Raw genomic sequence first — 18,521 nt, 5'->3', positions numbered from 1 at the left:
TCTGGGACCAGGGACTGCTGATCCAGGACCTCTTCGCTCAACCTCTGAGGCCCCAAGAGGGCGGGCCCCTTGTTCCTGGACCCCCACGGACACCTGCACACAGAGAGACACACCACCTCTCATCCTCTCTCTCACACCCACACACAAGCATGCGGACATGCACACACAGCTCACCTATGCACACACACACACATGCACACATGTGTGTAGACATGCACAGAGAGCACATGTGCACACATCTGCAGGCACAGATTAGGACACATAGCTCATGCATGCAGACGCGCTCACGGAACACACATGCGCACACATATGCACACACAGCACACATAGGCACATATGCACCAGTGCCCACATCCATGTGGACACCCATATGCGGTACGCACATGGAGACACATATGCACACACATGCACAGATGCACATGTGTATGTGGACATGCACACAGCTCACGCATGCAGACACCCGCAGAGAACACAACTGAACACACATGCGCTGACTCGCACACAGATGCACACATGTGTACAGATGCATGCACACGCACACACACGTACCCCGGGCCCCTGGAACCGGCTGCAGGAAGCCCTCAGCTGCTCAAGCCTTTTTCACTTCAGCTTTTCCTAAATTTGCTTTGAGGAAGTTGCGGCCGCCTCCGGGTTCTCCTCTCTCTCTCACGCGCTCCAGACCACATCCCTTCCCTCCCCAGCTTCTCTGGAACCTGGATCACAATGACCAAAATAAGGGAACAGGGAAGACAGTCAATGTGATGAGTAAGGCCATTCTACCTAAGGGTGGCAAGCGATAGGGCTGGAAAAGAAAAGAGGTGGGCCGGGGAACATCAGGAGAGTGGGTTGCGGTTTTCGCTGGGGTGGTCAGGAGAGGCCAGGCTGGGAAAGCAGCATTTCTGCAAACTTCTAGAGGAGGAGCATTCCAGGACACGGGGAGAGCTGGTGCAAAGGTCCTGAGGCAGCCGTGCATCTGCCACAAGAGAGGAACAGAGAGGAGGCCATGCCACACGGATGAGTACAGGGAGGGAGGGAGGTGAGGTCAGGGACCGGGCACTGCAGTGACTGGGGCTGGTACTCTGCATTCGATGGTACTCTGCTAGCAGGGTTTGGGGCAGAGAAAGGAGGCACATTTTTTTTATTACTGTGGTAAAATCCACATAACATAAAATTTACCATCTTGAGGATGTTTAAGTGTACACTGTAGTGGAATTAAATTCATTCACAACGTGGAGCCAGCACCTCCAGCACCCCACAACTCTGTTCCTCTTCTGAAGGAAGAGACTCTGCACGGAGGGAGCGCAGTTCGACTCAGGCTTTAACAGGAGCACTGTGGCTGCTGAGGGGAGAATAGACATGAGCCTCCAGCACGGAAGCCTGGAAGCCAGACGGAGGGCAAGAGAGAGTAGGGCACCAACCAGAGGCAGGACCCCGGGTTCCACCACGGTCATGCCTCCCTGACCATCTGGGGAACCCCGACAAAATCACCTCATTCTCCAATTCAATACCTTCAGCCAGCTGGCTCTTGGGCAGGTATTTACTGTATTGAACACCTACTATGTGCTCAGCACCTGCTGGGTGTGCAGAGCATAAGAATCACAGGACAGACACAGACACGGCCCCTGACTTGAGGAGGTTGCCATCTGCCTGGGAAGTTGGACGCGGGGCCTAAATCAGCAAGAATAGATAACGTGATGGCTGATGGCCACCGTGAGTGGCAAAGGAGAAGCTGAGACAGCAGGAAGAGCCGACATTAGGTCACTCTGATAGGGGGCGGGTGTCTCGGAAGGCTTCCAGGAGGAGGTGACATTGGAGACCAGCCCAGAAGGGCAAGCCGCCACTGCCCACGGCAGAAAAGAGAGGAAAGCATTCCCGGCAAGGGACAGCCTATGCAGAAGCCACCTGCTTCTATGAAAGCCTTCCTCCCCGTTCCCTCTTCCAGGTAAAGGGGTCCGGGGGGCCCGTGGGTCAAGTCCAGGTTCCTCTTCTGTGAAATGGGGGTCCTTTTAGTGCCCGTCTCCCCTAGATAGGAAGAGTAAATGAGCCAATGCTTGGCAAGTGCCAGATGCGGCGTCCGGCACACAGCGCGTGGACAGACCACGGGGGTCGACTTCCTTGCCCTCACCCACCCCACAGTGGTCTGGAGAACTGGGGCCCCCCTGGCTCGATGGAAGGTCTCAGGAAAGACCTTCCAAAACCCACCTCCAAATCTCTCCCCAGCTTGCTTCCTGCTGTGCCTGAAATTTCTCTATTAGAAACTCATTCCTTTGAATTGTGCTTCCCCACTCTTCCAGAACCACCCATCCCATTCAGGTTAGCCGTGGGCAAGGTATTGCTCAGCCTTCCCAGCTCATGCCAAGCCTCCCTCTTTCAGAAACTCTTCCCCGATCGCCGCAGCCCATGGAGTCTCTCTCCTTGCTCTGCGCTGGCCTTTGGCCTTCAGAGTCCCAGCCTCAGAGCTGAAAGGGCCCCAAGAAATCGTCCAACCCAGCCCTCCCTGACACCCCATGCTTCGTATGAGGAGTGGGAGCCCATGCCGAGTCCTTGGAGGAGGAGCAGGGACGGGAGCCAGGCCATCCGCATAGCCAGCCTGGTCACTGTCCAGGACGCCGCGCACCAGTGCAGATCAGATTTACCATTTGCTTTTTTTAAACGGATTCTAAAATATCTCACACGGTCCCAAAGGAAATGCGAAAGCGCCTCCCGCATCACGGGACTCCTCCGGGGTGGCTCTTTTGCTGGGCGACCCATGTACACCTGGAGCTCCTTCACCTGCCTGCCGAATGGAACTCCCAGGGCCAGGGAGGCCACGATTCCCTCGAACACCTCCCGGGCCGCTGGACCTCTGGGTCGCTTCCAGGTTTGTGCTATTGATCAGGACTTTAAAGATAAAAGCAAAGCTGTGAACTCCAGGCTCCGAAGCCTCACGTGAAGCACGCTCACTCTGAGGGCCAAACCAAACAGCTGTGGGCCGAGTCGGCCCCTGGGCAGGGCTCAGCGGGCCTTGGGTCCCAGACCAGGCACAGAGCCGCGTGCTGGCTGTGTGAGCCCGGTGGGCCAGCTGCCCTCTCTGAGCCCTGGTTTTACCATCTGTGAAATGGGAGTAATATTGCCTATTCACTGGGGTGTCCACACATTCAGTATTTGCTTATGGGGAGTGGGGGCCAGATGTTGAGCCAGGACTCTGCGCCAGGAGCCAAGCGGGCCACATCGTCCACCTGATCCTGTGGAACCTCCACTGTGGCCCTCAGAGGGCTGTCACCACCGTGGGAAGAAAGAGCCAGGATCCGGCCCCAGCCAGCTCTTTCCCAGGTCCCATGCGGGGCCATCCCAGCTCAGCCAAGAGGCCTGGGTCACACGACTCTGGTGGTCCCGCGTGGCCGAGACACAGCGGCCTGCGACAAGCTGGAAGGCAGACGGGGACCAAAGAGCGAGGAGTCCTGAATGCCACACCAAGGTGCCCGCCGCGTGGTGCTTGATGAACGATTTGGACATATGAATAAGCGAATGTGCCGTGTGGAGCTGTCGAAGGCTCTTGAGCAGGGGAAGGCCTGCTTTTGACTGAACATAAACGTTCAGGGCTTTAGCCAGTGCTGGTCCCAGGGAGCAAAGTGCTCGGTGCAGCGCCCGATCCCTGGGCTTGTCCCTCCGGAACCTCTGTCCACCCTCCACCCCTGCTCTGGGGTCGGACGGCCTCAATTCAGCTTCTTTGCTGGCTTCTGGGGTTCGGCCGGCAGGAGACCCACATGTTGAGGACGGTGGTGTGCTGGTGAAGGTTTGTGTTGTCATGCCAGCGTGGTCACGGGCCCCGGCCGTGATGGGAACGGTGCGGTCGTGTCAGTATGGAGGTGTGTCTATGGTTCAAGTGGGGTGACGACAGCACTCGTGCCTCCTTGAAGGGTATTGTCTGAGTGGCACGAGGCACATCCCTGCCTGGCCCGGCGCCCGTGCTCGGAGAGTCTTCCCATAGTGACCATTGCCTGAGTCCCCATGTTGTGCCCCCGGCCTGGTGACCAGGCTCTGAAGAGTGCCCTGGCATGGGGCGGGGGCCTGCTGGGAGCCATCGGGGACGAGGTGGTGGCCGGTGAGGATGGGGAAGTGGTGAGCCGGCTATCTTTAGTGCCTTCTCTCATAGCCCTTTCCTCTGCCTGTTGCTGGGGCCAGGCGACAGCCAGCGTGGAGGGTCACTTCTCCATAGTCATGTGAAGCCTGGTGGCCTGGAGGCCGGCTGTGGGGCCAGGGCCCCCACCTGTCTGCCGCAGCCCTGCAGGAAGCATCCCCCACAGCACCCATCTGTCAAGGACCATGCTGGGAGCCTGCGAAGGGCAGAGGGCAAAGGGACTGGGTGCGCTGCAGGCACTGCTGGGAAACGCCGCCCCTCCCCTGGCCCACCTGCAGCCTCCAGGCACCTACTCCGGGAGGGCAGCGCGGTGCAGGGCTTGGCGCTCAGTTTCTGGCACCTGGATTTTTTTTTTTTTAAGATTTCATTTATTTGTTCATGAGAGACACAGAGAGCGAGAGGCAGAGACACAGGCAGAGGGAGAAGCAGGCTCCATGCAAGGAGCTCGACATGGGACTTGATCCCAGGTCTCCAGGATCACGCCCTGGGCTGCAGGCGGCGCTAAACCGCTGAGCCACCCGGGCTGCCCTGGCACCTGGATTTGAATCCCTGCTTCAGCATCTGGAGAGTCCTGTGCAAGGGGCCACTACCCAACTTGTACATTTTCATTGTGAAGACAGGGGTGACAACGGAGCACCGGCTCCCGGGGCTGTGATGAGCCCTCAGGGAGACAGCATACAAGATACCTGGCAGGGGCGCCTGGGTGGCTCAGCAGTTGAGCGTCTGCCTTAGGCTCAGGGCATGATTCTGGGGTCTTGGGATCGAGTCCCGCGTGGGCTTCCCACAGGGAGCCTGCGTCTCCCTCTGCCTGTGTCTCTGCCTCTCGCTCTGTGTCTCATGAATAAATAAACAAAATCCTAAAAAAAAAAAAAAAAAAAAGATGCCTGGCCCTAACATAGTCCAGCTCTGTGCCCTCACAGGATTCTCTGCATCTCTCTCTGGACCCCCAGTTTCCCATCTGTAAAATGGGAATCATGGTTGTGAGGATTGAAGTAACCTGAGGGGGTGTCTACCACCAACAAGCCTCGGCACAGAGTAGGTGCTCAACAAATGGGCACTCCATGCCTTCTCTGAAGCCAACATGCTTGACAGGCTCCTAGTGGCCTAGGGGCAGGGCGAAGAGATGCCAGGCCTCAAGGCCCCCCACCCCCTCCACCACCCTACCCCAGTTATCCACTGTGTGCCCGTGGACAGACTGCACATCCTCTCTGAGTCTCAGGTTCTTCTCTGCAAAATGGGGTAAGAAGAGGGGCCGCCGCAAGGGGGTCCTGGAGCCCGGGATGGCGCATCAAGTACTCAGGACGGTGCCTGGAGGAGGAAGGTACGCACAGCTCCTCCACCTGCCTGCCGGCCAGTGCCCTCTGCAGGCGGCCTCACCAGGCCGAGGGTGGCGGGCTCGGGCCTGGGCAGCGTGGCGGGCAGACCCCGGGGACTGGCAGACGAGACATGTTCTTAGTTCCGATGTGTCAGTAGGCCCTGGAAGGTTCCAGAGAGGATGCCGCCTCCCCGACTTCCAAGCCCAGGGCTGTTATTTCCTGCCCCTCTGGAGTCTGAGGCCGGCCCCAGCCCGGGCTTCTGAGCCTGCTGCTGAAAGAGCAGGGAAAGCTCCCTGGGCTCCTGGGAACAGGCCAGGAGCCTGGCCCCGGGGGAGGGGACGTGATGCTGGAGGGGTTGGCAGGCCCTGAGCACCAGCCTCTGCGGTGCGACACCGCATGGAGGGCGGGCTCGGAGCTTCAGACAAGTAGCTGCGTGCTGAGAGCCGATGGGAGGAGGGCGAGGCCCTGGGAGCGCAGGGCTGGGCTCCCTGGGCTGGGGTCGTGGCTTGAGGACAAGAGGCCACAGGGCCTGGCAGTACGGGAGCCAGGGAGGGGGGCAGAGTCCACTGGGGGCGGGCGTGGGAGGTGCAGCCAGCTACCCCCCCCTCCAAGGCCATCCCCAGGTGAGCTCAGCCAAGCCACTGGCTCTGTCATGCCTTTTAAGGCAATGGTGGCTCCCGCCACCTCCTTGTTCCCACTTGCTCAGAAATTCCCAGCAGGTATTTTTTCTTTTTCTTTTCTTTTCTTTTTTTTTTTTCATGAGGATTGGAATGAGACTCCTTGTTCTGTCACCGCAGGATTCCAGGGAGGCCTGTCTGAGGGTTCTGGTGACAGGAAGTGCACAGCGACAGGCAGTCAGAGAAGCACCGTCAGTGACATGTGCAGGCACAGATCGCGGGAGGCAGAGATGGCTGCCCCACCCACCAGGGGCCCACAGCAATGCCTGGGGACCCCGAGACGCAGGGAACGTTTACTGAGCACCTACCATATCCCACGCCCCAGCTAGGCAGCCTGTGGGGTCCCGCCTTCACAGACCCACCTCCTTTGGGAGTTCAGATCGGAGCATGGAAGCCTCCTCCATCTCACGGCCTTTATTGTTCTGCTCTGGGGGGGGCGGGGATCTCTCTGCAGGGGTCTCTCTGCAGTGCTCGCTGTGCAGCGCTTGCTCACTCACTCGGGCTGGATCCTTTATGCTCTCAGAGCAGCCTCCCCCATGCCCATCACTGTAGCCCATTGGCCTGTTTTAGTTCCTCACAGCCTCCATCACTTATTTTATTATTTTATTTTATTTATTTTATTTTATTTTATTTATTTTATTTATTTTATTTTATTTTATTTTATTTTATTTTATTTTATTTTATTTTATTTTATTTTATTTTATTTATTTTATTATTTTATTTTGACAGAGAGAGAGCTAGCACCAAGCAGGGTGGAGGATCAGAAAGGGACAAGCAGACTCCCCACTGAGCAGGGAGCCTGACTCGGCTCGATCCCAGGATCCCGGGATCATTACCTGAGCCGGAGACAGATTGAGCCACCCAGGCGCCCTGCACCCTCACTTCTGAAACTGTCTTGTTTACTGGTGTTTGCTGTCTGCACACCCACCTCGATCAGCTTCTGGAGAGAAGGCTGTTGTGTCCCCCCTGCTCCCTCAGGGCCTGGAGGAGGGCTGTGTCCATAGTAGGTGCTCAGGATTTCAGTGAGTGCCTCTGACCCCACACATGGGTGGTCGGCCTTTCCCACTGCCCCCCAGGAAACCCTATTATTTGTCCTAACAACCCCAGCTGTTCTGTGCAACCACTGGAGTGGTCTTGCTCACTTGGTCCCACTGTCATCACTGAGGAGGAGAGTCCCCAGCCGATGAGGCTGAGGCCTGGAACTGCTGTGGGATGTGCTCAAGGTCACTCACCGGCCAGGGGCAGGCAGAGATCAAGAGGATGGGAATGGGAGGGGATGGCCAACAGCCAAGGGCTCAGCACCTATCAGGTAAGCCTGCCCCTGAAAAGGGCTTTCTGTGTGTCACATGTGCGGGGACACAGAGGGTGTGGTGACCCCCATCACCTGGAGGTGTATCTGTGATGCTGGATGCCTGTATACATGTCCTCAGCCGCAGAGCACACAGAGTACTCTTTCCGGGCCTTAGGGGCGAGCCTTTGTTCGCTGGACCCCACATCCCGTCATTCTGGCCATGCCCACAACTGAGCAGAGCTCTGGACGGGGAGCCAGGCCCAGCCAGGCCGTCTCAGGCCAGCAAAACCCATCCTACCAGGGCTGGGGGCAGCTGGGCTCCAGGGCTGGTCTAAGGGTAGTGGGGAGGCCCCCAGCTGAGGCTGAGGCATGAGGGCGCGGCTCCTGCCCAGCACAGCGTCCTCTCCAGAATCTAAAGAGAATCCCCCAGAGACAGAGCCCAGATCCCATGGCAGGCCCAGCTGGAGGGGCCTGGTGGCCTTGGACCAGGTCCTGACCTTCTGTGGGCTTGACCCCCCAAGGCCATGGGGAACCCTGGAGAGGAGACCCCGGTAGGAAGAGGGAGAGGCGTCCCTGCCCTCAGAAGCTGAGAATGAAGCCCTGGGGGGGTCCAGCAGGATGCGGCCCACTCACCCCCTGGCGGCCCGGGCCTGAAGTACAGCTCCAGCCACCGGGGAGCCAGGACCTGGAGAACCCCACGCCAGATGGTCCCGGGCAGCCCACAGGGTCTTTGAGGCCTGCTCCCCCAGAGCTCAGATGGGGCTCCAGAAATGCTTGGCAGACGTCACAGAAGGGCCCCAGGCTTGGAACTCGTCTGTGCACCCCAAACCTCACTGTCAAGACTCTTACAGAACTTCAGCCACCTGTTCTGGCCTCCCACCTGGGAATTTGGGGACCTCACCCCACTCGTGTGGACACCATGCGAACTGGGAACCTGAGGGGCATGGGCCACCTCAAACTCACTTGGCATAGCACCACACACATGGCACCAGGCTGTCCCCAGCTAGCACTACCAGTTCCCAGAGGTCACTAGATCCCAGGTGGACAGCAGGGAGCACCCAGAGCTGCCCCAGCTGGGCTCCAGGGGCCTCAAGAGGTCAGAGGCAAAAATCTACTTGGCCCAAGGCTGTGCAGCAGCTCTAGGAGGGAAGGAGCCTATCAGGGAGCCCAGGAGAGCACTGGCACACCTGGAACGCCAGGGTCAAGGTCTTGTCACTCAATTAGTGGGGTCAGTCAGAAACCAGAGGCCTGGAAGCTCAGAACTTGGAGTGGCTGAGCTGCTCAGCAGCGTTATAGGTGCCCAACCTGGTCAACAGCAGAGGGTGAAGGCTGAACCACACAACTCCAGAATAAAGGGGCCCAATGGCTTCACCACCTGAGCTCAGTGTGTGTTCACAGGAGTGATGAAGCAGCACCTTCCTCAGTGTACTGTGTCCCACAGATCCAGGTGCTTCTGCATGGTACCCACCCCCTAATGTGTTGATGGCGGCTACAGGTTAGAAAAGAACCTCACTCAACAGGCCACAACTGGAACCCAATCCTATGTGGATTAGTGACATTATTCTTACACTCAATACTGCCAGGGTTGGCCCTGCCATGCCCATCAGCAACTCCAAAGGCAACAGGGAACATTAAATCCTCACAGCCTGCTTCCTACTGTGCTACCACCCAAGCTGTGCAAACACAACTGACGACCTCTACAGCAGAGAGCCAGCTGCCTCACCTGGGTGACACAGCTGCCAAGCCTGCTGCCCTGGGGTGTACTCTGACAGCCATGGGGCAGACCCCAGCTCAGATTTTAGCTCCCAGTACACCCAATCTGCTCTAGGCACAGAACCAGACAAGTGCTATGGGAAAAAGGAAACCCTTAGCTAAGCCCAGAGGCCAAAGGGAACATCTCAGAGTAAATACACGCTCCTATGGTCACAGTGAAAGCAAACAGAACTGGGAAGCAAATTAGAGGCAGAAGTCGCTGGAAAATAATTTTTATTGAGATCCCACCAGCTGCACAATCTGGTCCTGACATTAAGCTCCTTCTTCCTTTGCAATTCGATCTTTCTTAAGTGGTCCCTGCAGAGAAAGCACAGTCGGCAAGGTGAGAGGGAGAGAGCACCTGGGCACAAATACCCCACCCCCAATTGGCTCCCTGGTGCAGACATAAACAAGCTCAGGACCCCCAGGAGCCAGCCCAGCTTTGCCTTCCGCACTAGCAACCAGATGGGCAGGTGGCAAGCTGATGGGGCCCACTGCCCAGGAGTCATCCCAACCCCAGGCCAAGGGTGGCAAGGGAGAGGTGCTTACCATGAATGCTTTCTTCTCCTCCACAGTCTGGAATCGGCCGTGGCCAAACTTGGAGGTGGTGTCAATGAATTTCAGGTCAATCTTCTCTAGGGCACGCCGTTTGGTCTGCACCAGCAAGGACTATAGGCCAAAAAAGCAAAGCTTAATTACGAAGTGCCAGGCCTTCCTTCCCCACACATCTTGGCTTGCAGGCCCCTCAACAGAGCCCAGAGAGGACCAACAGTGGGTCTCCATTGGGCCCTCCAAAGCCTAGAGCAACCCCCTCCCGCAACACCTCTAGGCCAGCTGGTTTGCCCAAGATGACCCCTGCCTGACGACTGAGCAGGAAACACGAAAAAGCAGAGGCAGACAGCTATGCCAAGCCAGACTGGGAACTTCCTCCTCCGAGGACTTCAAAGCTGCTTTCCGAGGAATGGCAAATCCCCTTTTCCTTTGAACTCCCCTCCCGAGTGTGGTGCTATGCTCCATGTCTGGGAACGCTCCATGCTCCCTCTTCAGGATGGCTGAGCACTGCTTGCCTACACCCCACCCACCAGGAAGGGGCCGCAGCCTCACCTTACGCAGAGTCAGCACTCGCTTCTTGGTGCCCACCACACAGCCTTTCAGCATCACAAAGTCATTGGTCACTTCACCGTAGTGGACAAAGCCACCCTGGAGAAACCAAGGCGTCAGGTCAGGTCATGCACGGGGGTAGAGGTCAGTCCGACACTACACATGCCGCCCCTGATGACCATGGGGCTGTTCTCAGAAGGAAGGCAGCAAGGAATGTTTCCGCAGTCTGACTCGGGCGCTGCGCCCAGCGCTCATTCCAGAGCCTCATCACCGAACAGCTGGGTCAGAGACCTCCCACAACCAGTTGACCCAAGTCTTGCCGTTTACAAGGGACAAACAGTTGGAAGAGATCTGCGCACAGGACCAGGGATCAGTTAACACAGCCTCCATGCGCTACCCAGGACCTGAGAGCACCAGGGTCGCACCTCACAGGTGAGACACAGAGCAATTAGTCCCTAGGAATGAGGGGGAATTCCCCCACAAGAGCCAGGGCTTTGGGGGCTCAGAAGACCGCGCAGGCTACTCACCAGGGGGTTGATGCTCTTGTCAGACAGATCATAATCGGTGGAAGCGTTGTTCTTGATCAGCTTGCCATCCTTGATGAGATAGCCCTGGCCAATCTTGTATATCTAAAGGAAAGGAACGTTTTCACACTGGAAGGGGGAATACTCAGGTGTCCCTAGGCAGGCTAGCTGCAGGAAAGGACAACCAATGCAGACAAGTGGCATCAAACCCAGCAGCAGGCTAATCTGCCAAGGACTCTGGAAAATATCTACCAGTCCTAATGACGGAGTACCCCAGGCTTGGGGCAGAGAGCAAACCAGCTGGGCTGAGACACTACCATCTGATGGAAACAAAGCCCAGGGGTCTCCCCAAACCCTCCGTGGCAAAGGCTCTCAACCCAGGGCACTCCGGAGGTCAGCTACACCAGAGCCACCTTCAATAAACTGCACCTTACAGATCACACCCAGGAACCAAAAACCATGCCCATCAGAAAAGATGAGCAGCTCAAGTGCATATGCATTCCAGAAGCTCCCCTACCAACTGAGGAGTGCTATTCCCAACACCGGCCTAGTCTTTCCCTTCTCAGCGTCAAGGGGAACTCCCTCCTTGGCACCTCACCTTCTTGTTGATCTCAGTGCGGTGATGGTAGCCTTTCTGCCCAGCTCGAGCCACAGAGAAGGCCACTCGGGCAGGATGCCAAGCTCCAATACAGGCAACCTTGCGCAGGCCCCGGTGGGTTTTGCGGGGTAGCTTCTTGGTGTGCCAGCGGCTGGTGACCCCTGAAAGAAACACAAGCTTGTTTCAGGCTGTCTGGCACTTGTGCCATTGGCCTCTTTCCTGTCATAAGCACCCAATGTGAGTTCATGCATTTGTGGTGCTTGTATATGAACATTCAACACCTACTAACTAGATCAGTTGGAGGGACAGGTGGGTCTAACATACGTTACCCTCAAATACCCATGTCCTTCCCCTCCTCTCACATTTCCTCAGGTTTATCGCCTGCCTAGACATAAACCTGTTCTCAAACCTGTAACAAAAGGTCTTGGGAGAATTAGCCCAGAACTAGAATGGGAACACGTGCACTTCACAGCATCCAGCAAGTTCCTCACTAGCAGAAGCCAGTGAGGGGGACCCAATTTCCAGGTCCCCTCTGCCTTCTGCAGTGGGCTGCATGTGGCAAAAGGGTTCTTAAGTATGGCCAGAATTCTCTCCCAGCCCTCTGTATTTCCCTCCCACCTGGCCACAAGGCTGTTCTCAGAAGGCAGGCAAGGAGACAAATTCCTGCACAATCTTACTCCAGCCATGTGCCAGTGCTTATCCCAGAGCCTCATCACCAAAGCTCCAGACATGAAAGCCCTGAGTTTTATGGCAACCTGGGCCATCACAAACTCACCTTTGTAGCCTTTGCCCTTGGTGACACCGATGACATCAATCATCTCATCTTGCCCAAACACCTGGTTCACAGGCACCTGCTGCTCCAGCCTCTTACGGGCCCAGTCGAGCTTCTCGGCCACTGTGCCTCCGTTCACCTGGATCTCCATGAGGTGGGCCTTCTTCTGGCGCAGAGGAAGCAGGCGCATCTAGGAGGGAACCAATACAGCTCAGATCCCTGAGCTTCGAGATCTTCCTCAGGGTGGGCAGAACAGTTTGGCAACCTTGAACCTCATGTTTCCCCATTGGCAAAAATGAAGCCGCCTTCCTGTGTTAACTCCCCATTGGGTACAAGTCCCCTTTCCAACTCATACACTGTGGGAAAGTGGAATAGCACCTCGGTCAGAATAGAAACTGCAAAGATTAAGGGAAAAATATTCAAGCCTAAAGCTTTTCATTAAAGGTGGCCCAGTGCTGTTCTATAGGATTTTCTTCAGAAATGGTCATATTACAAATCTGAGCTGATTCAGTCATTGCTAACCCCAGGGAAACTGAATCCTTGGGAAAAAGATGTAAACCTAGAATGACAGCTCAGATCAACTGTACAGGAAGAAATAGTCATTCTAACCCAGTCAGGCAAAGACTTATTCAGTTCATAGCAAATAAGATTTTCAGGGGGAAATGACAAGTGTCCTCCTCCGGACTCCTCTCAGCTATGCATTTTACAGTTAAGGAATTCTGCGTTCCTTCAACCACTTTTCCTAAAATGGGGCACGGCTTCAAGACTAGAGACACACTGCCCTCTGCTGGCATTAGAAAAACCAACCCACAAGCCTGGAGGCACCACAGGCTTCCTTCTCAGACCAACTGTCTTAACCCGGCCCCAGAAATCAGGGGCAGGGCAGGTGCTGCACTGTGCTGCTGTGGAACTTTGAGCAACCCCCAGGCTGCTTACTGGCCCACGCATCCAGACTTTAAATCCCAAGACCACACAAGGTGTGAGAAAAGGGATCAATTCACAGCAGGTAACAAGGTGCCATCTGATACCCCAAGCTGTGGGGCAGTCACCTTCCTTCTGTGCACCTTGTGGAGTGCTCACCTGGGTGTGGGCGATGACACGGATCACCTGGCAATACTTCTTCATGCTGTTGAAGTCCTTCTCCAGCTGCTTCTTGCCATCGTCATCCTGCCACTTCTTGCAATATTTGGTGAAGGCCTTCTTCTTAGACTTATGCCTTCAGGAGCAGAGCAGAGTTGGGGACGGGTGCAGGCCTTCATCACCCCTCCAAAGGGGCGAGCGGAAGGCACACTGGCACCACATGGGGATGGGGCTCATTGCCGGCTTCTAAGGAGCCTTTTCCACCGGCAAGCGGAGCCTGGATGGAGCTCATCGGGCAGAGCCGAGCGGAGCTGAGCAGAGGTCCACAAAATTAATGCAAGTCACAAGTGTTCAAATACACACTAATTCTTGCTCCGGCTTAGCCATTAACCCAACCACACTCCTGGACAGAAGGACTGGGGAGTGTTACACTGCACCCCTCAGTTTCTAAACACCTCCCAGCAACTAAGAACACTGAATACCAAGAGTCCTCACCCAACACCTAACACTAAGCTGAACGTGAAGGTCTAGAGGTGCTGCTCAAGGTCTGCCCTCACGATTTGTTCTGGCAACTAAACCAGACACCAGAGCAGCTCTTCCCCACCAGAGTGAAGCCCAGCACAGCGTACTCACTCTCCTCATCCAGAGTGCACGGCCTCCTTGTCCCTTACCAGTTCTTATAGAAGCGCCTTTTGCATTCGTCACTGATGTGCTCAGCAAAGATGGTCTTAAAGGTACGGAGGCCTCGAGGGGTTTCCACATAGCCCACGATGCCCACAACCACCATGGGTGGGGTCTCCACAATGGTCACAGCCTCCACCACTTCCTTCTTGTTCACCTCTGCCAAAAAGAGTGGTCAGACTTGAGTGGGACGGCTAAATCCCCAACAAGCAATAAGCGTTTTGCAGAAGTGTGAAATCCCCATCTGGGTCAAGAGTGCCACCAGCTTCAGCTAGCAGGGGACTTTTCAGAAATGGGGTCCTTACAGGCCATCTAGACTCCCAGGCTTGCCCTTACTCCATACATTAGAAGTCATGATCCCAGGGTCCGGGGATTGGGCTCCCTCGTCAGTGGGGAGTCTGCTTTATCTCTCCCCCTGCTCACTCTGAGCACTCTTTCAAAGGGTTAAAAAATTTACTCGTAACGCTGATTTCGGCACATCCCCCCACCTAAAGCAACAACGCCAGCCACCTGCAGTCTTTAGTGTTAATCAAACCCCATGGAGATTCCCATCCCGTCAAGTCTGCCCTCTCCGGACTACCGTCCAGGCCACCCCCAACCAGCGTGAAGGATCCCGCTTGTACTCACTGGATCCTGGCCGGTCCACCTCCCGCACGATGTGAGTCATGCCGGCCTTGTAGCCCAGGAAGGCTGTGAGGTGGACAGGCTTGGAAGAGTCATCCTTGGGGAAGCTCTTCACCTTCCCACGGTGGCGGCTGCTGCGTTTCCGAGGCAAGAAGCCCAGGGACCCGTGCCTGGGAGCGGAGAACTTCCTGTGGGACTGGGAGAAAAGAGAACATGAGCACTCCCAACCCCTCTTATGTAGCTCCCTCCTGATGCCCGGCTTGCCTCAGTGGCGAAGGGTTCTCCCCAATGCCGAGCCCGCGCCAGAGGCCCTGCGCCCCAGCTAACAAGTGTGCTTACGTGCTGGACTGGGTTCACCTTGTACAAGGCCGTGCGGCCTAAACTGAATCTTTACCTCAAAACCTCATTTTGTAACTTTAAGATGGAACCTCCCCTTCTCCAAATGGGTCAAAAGCACACCAGGTGAGGTCATTAAATCACAGGTGCCTCTGCCGTCGAGTCAGCCCAGATCCTGACAAGGGGGCTGCGGGGACCAAGAGGAGGGCAGCAGAGGGCACCACAGGCTCCCCGCCGCCCCAGACACGAAGGCCACCACAACTCGACAGAGCCAAATCAGAACGTGACAATCAGCACAGAGGGTCTGTCCGCCCGTCAGAAAGTTCATCATCTGTGGCTCCTAGGACTCGAGGCCTCACGGGTGGTACCAGCCTCCCACGCAGGTCAGCGCGGGGCCGCGGCAACCCCAGCCCGGGCTCCCCTCCCACGTGCCGACACAAGCCCAGCGCCCCGACTCAAGGTCCTCCCGGCCCGCCACCTACGAACTCCAGCTTACACTAGCACCAAGTCAGTGAGCTCGAGCCCCAGGCACTATCCGGGACTCGAGGCCTCCATACCGGAGCCCGCCCCGCGGGCTTTCGCCAGCCGCCTGGCGGGCCCAAACCAACCACAAGCCTCACGCGTTTTCAGAAAATAGGCCTCACTGAGGATCGCGCTAAGCGCCCAGTGCTCCTGGAGCAGGCCCCCGGCCGCCGCCGAGGTGAGATGGCGGCGCTGCACCGCGGATTGAGCCCCACCGCCGCGCCAACGAGGAGGAAACCGCCATGAAACGTACCATCCTGCCGCCAAGTGCAGCCGGTAGAGGTCGGGCCACGAACGACCAGTCATTTATATAGCCCGGCCTGGGCCCGCCCCTTCCGGCGTACGAGCGCGCGCCCGCGGGGGACGCTGGGTCGGGGGGCGGGTGCAGGCCGCCATTTCCACGCTCGCTCGTCCGCGCTCGTCGCCTAGCGTTTGTTTCAGAGCGGGACGCCGTCCGCGGGGGGCGGGGATTAGAAACTACGGCAAGCGGCTGGGTTCAAACTTCGCGAAGCGTCGCGGAAACGCCGGCAGAGCTTTGGAGCGCGACGACTGTAGGGGTCTGGGTAGCTGCCAAATTTGGTCGAAGACGCCGTTACGCTGAAGCTACGCGGCTGCGTCTTTTTTCCCGTGAGATGCAGTCACCTCTAGGATTGGATAACCGGGCTGCGGGTTTCAGTGCCAAAGCGCCCGCACACGCCTCTCGCGTTTCCGTCCCACGCAGCAGATCTGCGGTGTTGCCGTTTGGCGGGCACGCTGAGCTGGGGCGAGCTGCCCCGCTGCCACCTGCTCAAAGTTGGAAAGAAAAGAGCGAAAGCCCGGTTTCCTGGCTCCCAGCCCAAAGCTGCTTCCCCGACACCCAACCTGCCTTCAGTGCGTTCTGATTTCGGACGTGCGCCCCGGAGCCCCATCTCGGCCGCTGCTCCCGGTGTCCAGCTGCTGTGGTCCTGCTTCTGGGGTCGCTGTGGCGCCTAAACGACCTCAGGACCTGCGGTGACGGGTCCAGCTGCCCAGCCCCGGAGCCTGGCCCTGCAGCCCCAGGGACCCTCGCAGGTGTCGCTTGCGCGCCCGCCCCCACGCTCTCCCACCCGCGTGGCCCAGGAGGCTCCTAGGCGTTCTCCCTGCCCCCAGGCTTGCCTTTCCAAATCTTTTTAAGAATCAAATGTCGGGATCCCTGGGTGGCGCAGCGGTTTGGCGCCTGCCTTTGGCCCAGGGCGCGATCCTGGAGACCCGGGATCAAGTCCCACGTCGGGCTCCCGGTGCATGGAGCCTGCTTCTCCCTCTGCCTGTGTCTCTGCCTCTCACTCTCTCTCTGTGTGACTATCATAAATAAATAAAAATTTAAAAAAAAAAGAATCAAATGTCATCTTGTTACTTCGCATGGCTCCCTGTCGTTTCCTTGGGATGAGGCATTAACTCCTGAGGCTGCCACCCTGGGCTCTGTCCTTTATTTTATTTTATTTTTTATAAGACTTAATTATTTATTCATGAGAGAGAGCGAGAGAGGCAGAGACTCAGGCAGAGGGAGAAGCAGGCTCCCTGTTGAGAGCCCGACGTGGGACTCGATCCCGGGTCTCCAGGATCACCTGGGCTCTGTCCTAACTGGCTACCCCTCCACCCTTTTTCATGTAGGAGAGCACGCGTGCACACACTCTTTCCCACCTATCACCTTGCACCTCCATCCCCCCCTTTTATTTGATTCTTGGGCCTGGCCATTGCTCACATCGTTCTTTTAAAAAAAAAAATTCATTTAATCTTCACACCATCCCTTGAGGGGCAGCGCTGACAGGTCTTCAGTCCCTTATTGGAACTTTTTGGGGCCAGATGTGTTTCCAAACTCAGCATTTTTTCATGTTTTAAATAAATCACGCAATATGGTGCACACTTATGTAATCCTCCCCAAACTCTTTAATGAAACACATTAATTCTGTTTTAAAAAAGAGAGAATATTCTCATGGAGTGGGATAAATATAAATGTCTTCACATCAGTTCAAGGCTGACTTTGCTGCCTAAAGAATTCAGATCAGTTTGGTTTTTGCTATCCAATGACTTAAGAAGTTTTTAATTTCAGAATTGCAAACAAGGGATTATGACCCGTATTGTCTGTCCCCTCTCACAGAGAAAACTAAGTTTTAGGCCAAGAGGAAATAATCTGACGAAAGTCACACAATCAGTGAAGGACAGAGGAACAAGACAGCCACCATCACACGCCAAATAAGACTATTTAAAACCATAAGGAGAGTTTTTAAAAGGTTTGACAACATCGCTGAAGGTGCTAGACAGACTATTCTCCCTAAAAGAAACTCCCTCTTTACCATCAAGAGAAAAGAGAGGGCTGCCTGGGTGGCTTAGTGGGTTAAGCATCAGGTTATGATCTTAGGGTCCTGCAATCGAGCCCCACGTCAGGCTTCATGTTCAGCAGGAGCCTGGTTGAGATCCTCTCTTCCTCTCCCTCCGCCCCTCCCTAGCTTGTGTACACACGTGCTCTCTCTAAAATAAGATCTTTTAAAAAATGAAAAAAATAAAATAGAACTTCTAGTAAGGAGCAAAACAGGGTCCTAGGCTTTGCTCAGGTACCTAAAGAGCAGATATTCTCTACAGCCAGGTAAAACCCTAGGTGTGGAAGGTTAGGAGGACCTGAGGAGGAGCTGAATGGGGAATGACATGAGGACATTTCAGCATTCATCTCTTTTATGAGACTGAAAGCTTCCTGTAGGCAGAGACCATGTCCTTTCCTACATGCTCAACACCCAGTACAGGGCCTAGCACAGAGGTCTGGGTCACATTTGTCATGAGGGCATGAACACAGGGGACCCAAACTGGAACATCACAGTTTTACTTTCAAAGGCTGCCTCCTTTTTTCCCTTTGAAGCAGTAATGCCCCCTCTTTGACATGAGCTCACATCTTGATCTTTTGTGCTGTCATTGATTGTTGCAAAACCACCTGGCCCAGATAACAGAGTATTTGGGCCAGAGGATCAGTTAATGTGAGCTTGTGGCATGAGCACAGCCCAATGGCCCTGGGGCAGGAGCCTGGGCACAGAGCCTCTGGGTCATGAAGGCACCCCATCTCTGCTGCTCCACTACCAGCTACCAGGATGATGCCCCACAGAACGGGAGCCAACAGGCC

The 18,521-nt window shown here is 56.0% G+C and overlaps 1 protein-coding gene and 4 non-coding genes across 5 annotated transcripts; all 5 read right to left on the bottom strand.

The window, feature by feature from the left end:
- Positions 1 to 9,373: 9,373 nt before the first annotated feature.
- RPL3 (ribosomal protein L3) lies at positions 9,374 to 15,885 on the bottom strand. The gene is made up of 10 exons (XM_055329231.1): positions 15,648 to 15,885; positions 14,540 to 14,732; positions 13,903 to 14,071; positions 13,232 to 13,367; positions 12,155 to 12,341; positions 11,380 to 11,540; positions 10,785 to 10,886; positions 10,261 to 10,356; positions 9,706 to 9,825; positions 9,374 to 9,474 (listed from the first exon to the last, which is right to left on the bottom strand). Exons 1-10 carry the CDS (start codon positions 15,648 to 15,650, stop codon positions 9,430 to 9,432), a joined length of 1,212 nt encoding a protein of 403 aa, XP_055185206.1. The 5' UTR covers positions 15,651 to 15,885; the 3' UTR covers positions 9,374 to 9,429.
- LOC129512239 (small nucleolar RNA U83B) lies at positions 10,443 to 10,536 on the bottom strand. Its single transcript, XR_008664983.1, has one exon. It is a non-coding gene; the product is annotated as a small nucleolar RNA U83B (small nucleolar RNA).
- LOC129512240 (small nucleolar RNA U83B) lies at positions 12,009 to 12,101 on the bottom strand. The gene has a single exon (XR_008664984.1). It is a non-coding gene; the product is annotated as a small nucleolar RNA U83B (small nucleolar RNA).
- Positions 13,368 to 13,416, bottom strand: LOC129512242 (small nucleolar RNA U82P). The gene has a single exon (XR_008664986.1). It is a non-coding gene; the product is annotated as a small nucleolar RNA U82P (small nucleolar RNA).
- Positions 15,145 to 15,208, bottom strand: LOC129512287 (small nucleolar RNA SNORD43). Its single transcript, XR_008665019.1, has one exon. It is a non-coding gene; the product is annotated as a small nucleolar RNA SNORD43 (small nucleolar RNA).
- Positions 15,886 to 18,521: the final 2,636 nt, after the last annotated feature.

This window comes from Nyctereutes procyonoides, unplaced genomic scaffold (assembly GCF_905146905.1).
Source record: "Nyctereutes procyonoides isolate TBG_1078 unplaced genomic scaffold, NYPRO_anot_genome, whole genome shotgun sequence".
Taxonomy (NCBI): Eukaryota; Metazoa; Chordata; class Mammalia; order Carnivora; family Canidae; genus Nyctereutes; species Nyctereutes procyonoides.
The sequence above is the reverse complement of the archived record's forward strand: the minus strand, read 5'-3'. Positions and strand labels throughout refer to the sequence as shown.

Bases quoted from the DNA above. Each gene is read 5' to 3' on its own strand.
- RPL3 (XM_055329231.1), bottom strand. The intron at 14,072-14,539 runs GTGAGTACAAGC...TCTTTTTGGCAG, and splicing joins GGTGGACCGGCCAGGATCCA to AGGTGAACAAGAAGGAAGTG. The intron at 9,475-9,705 runs GTAAGCACCTCT...CTTTCTCTGCAG, and splicing joins AGGAGAAGAAAGCATTCATG to GGACCACTTAAGAAAGATCG.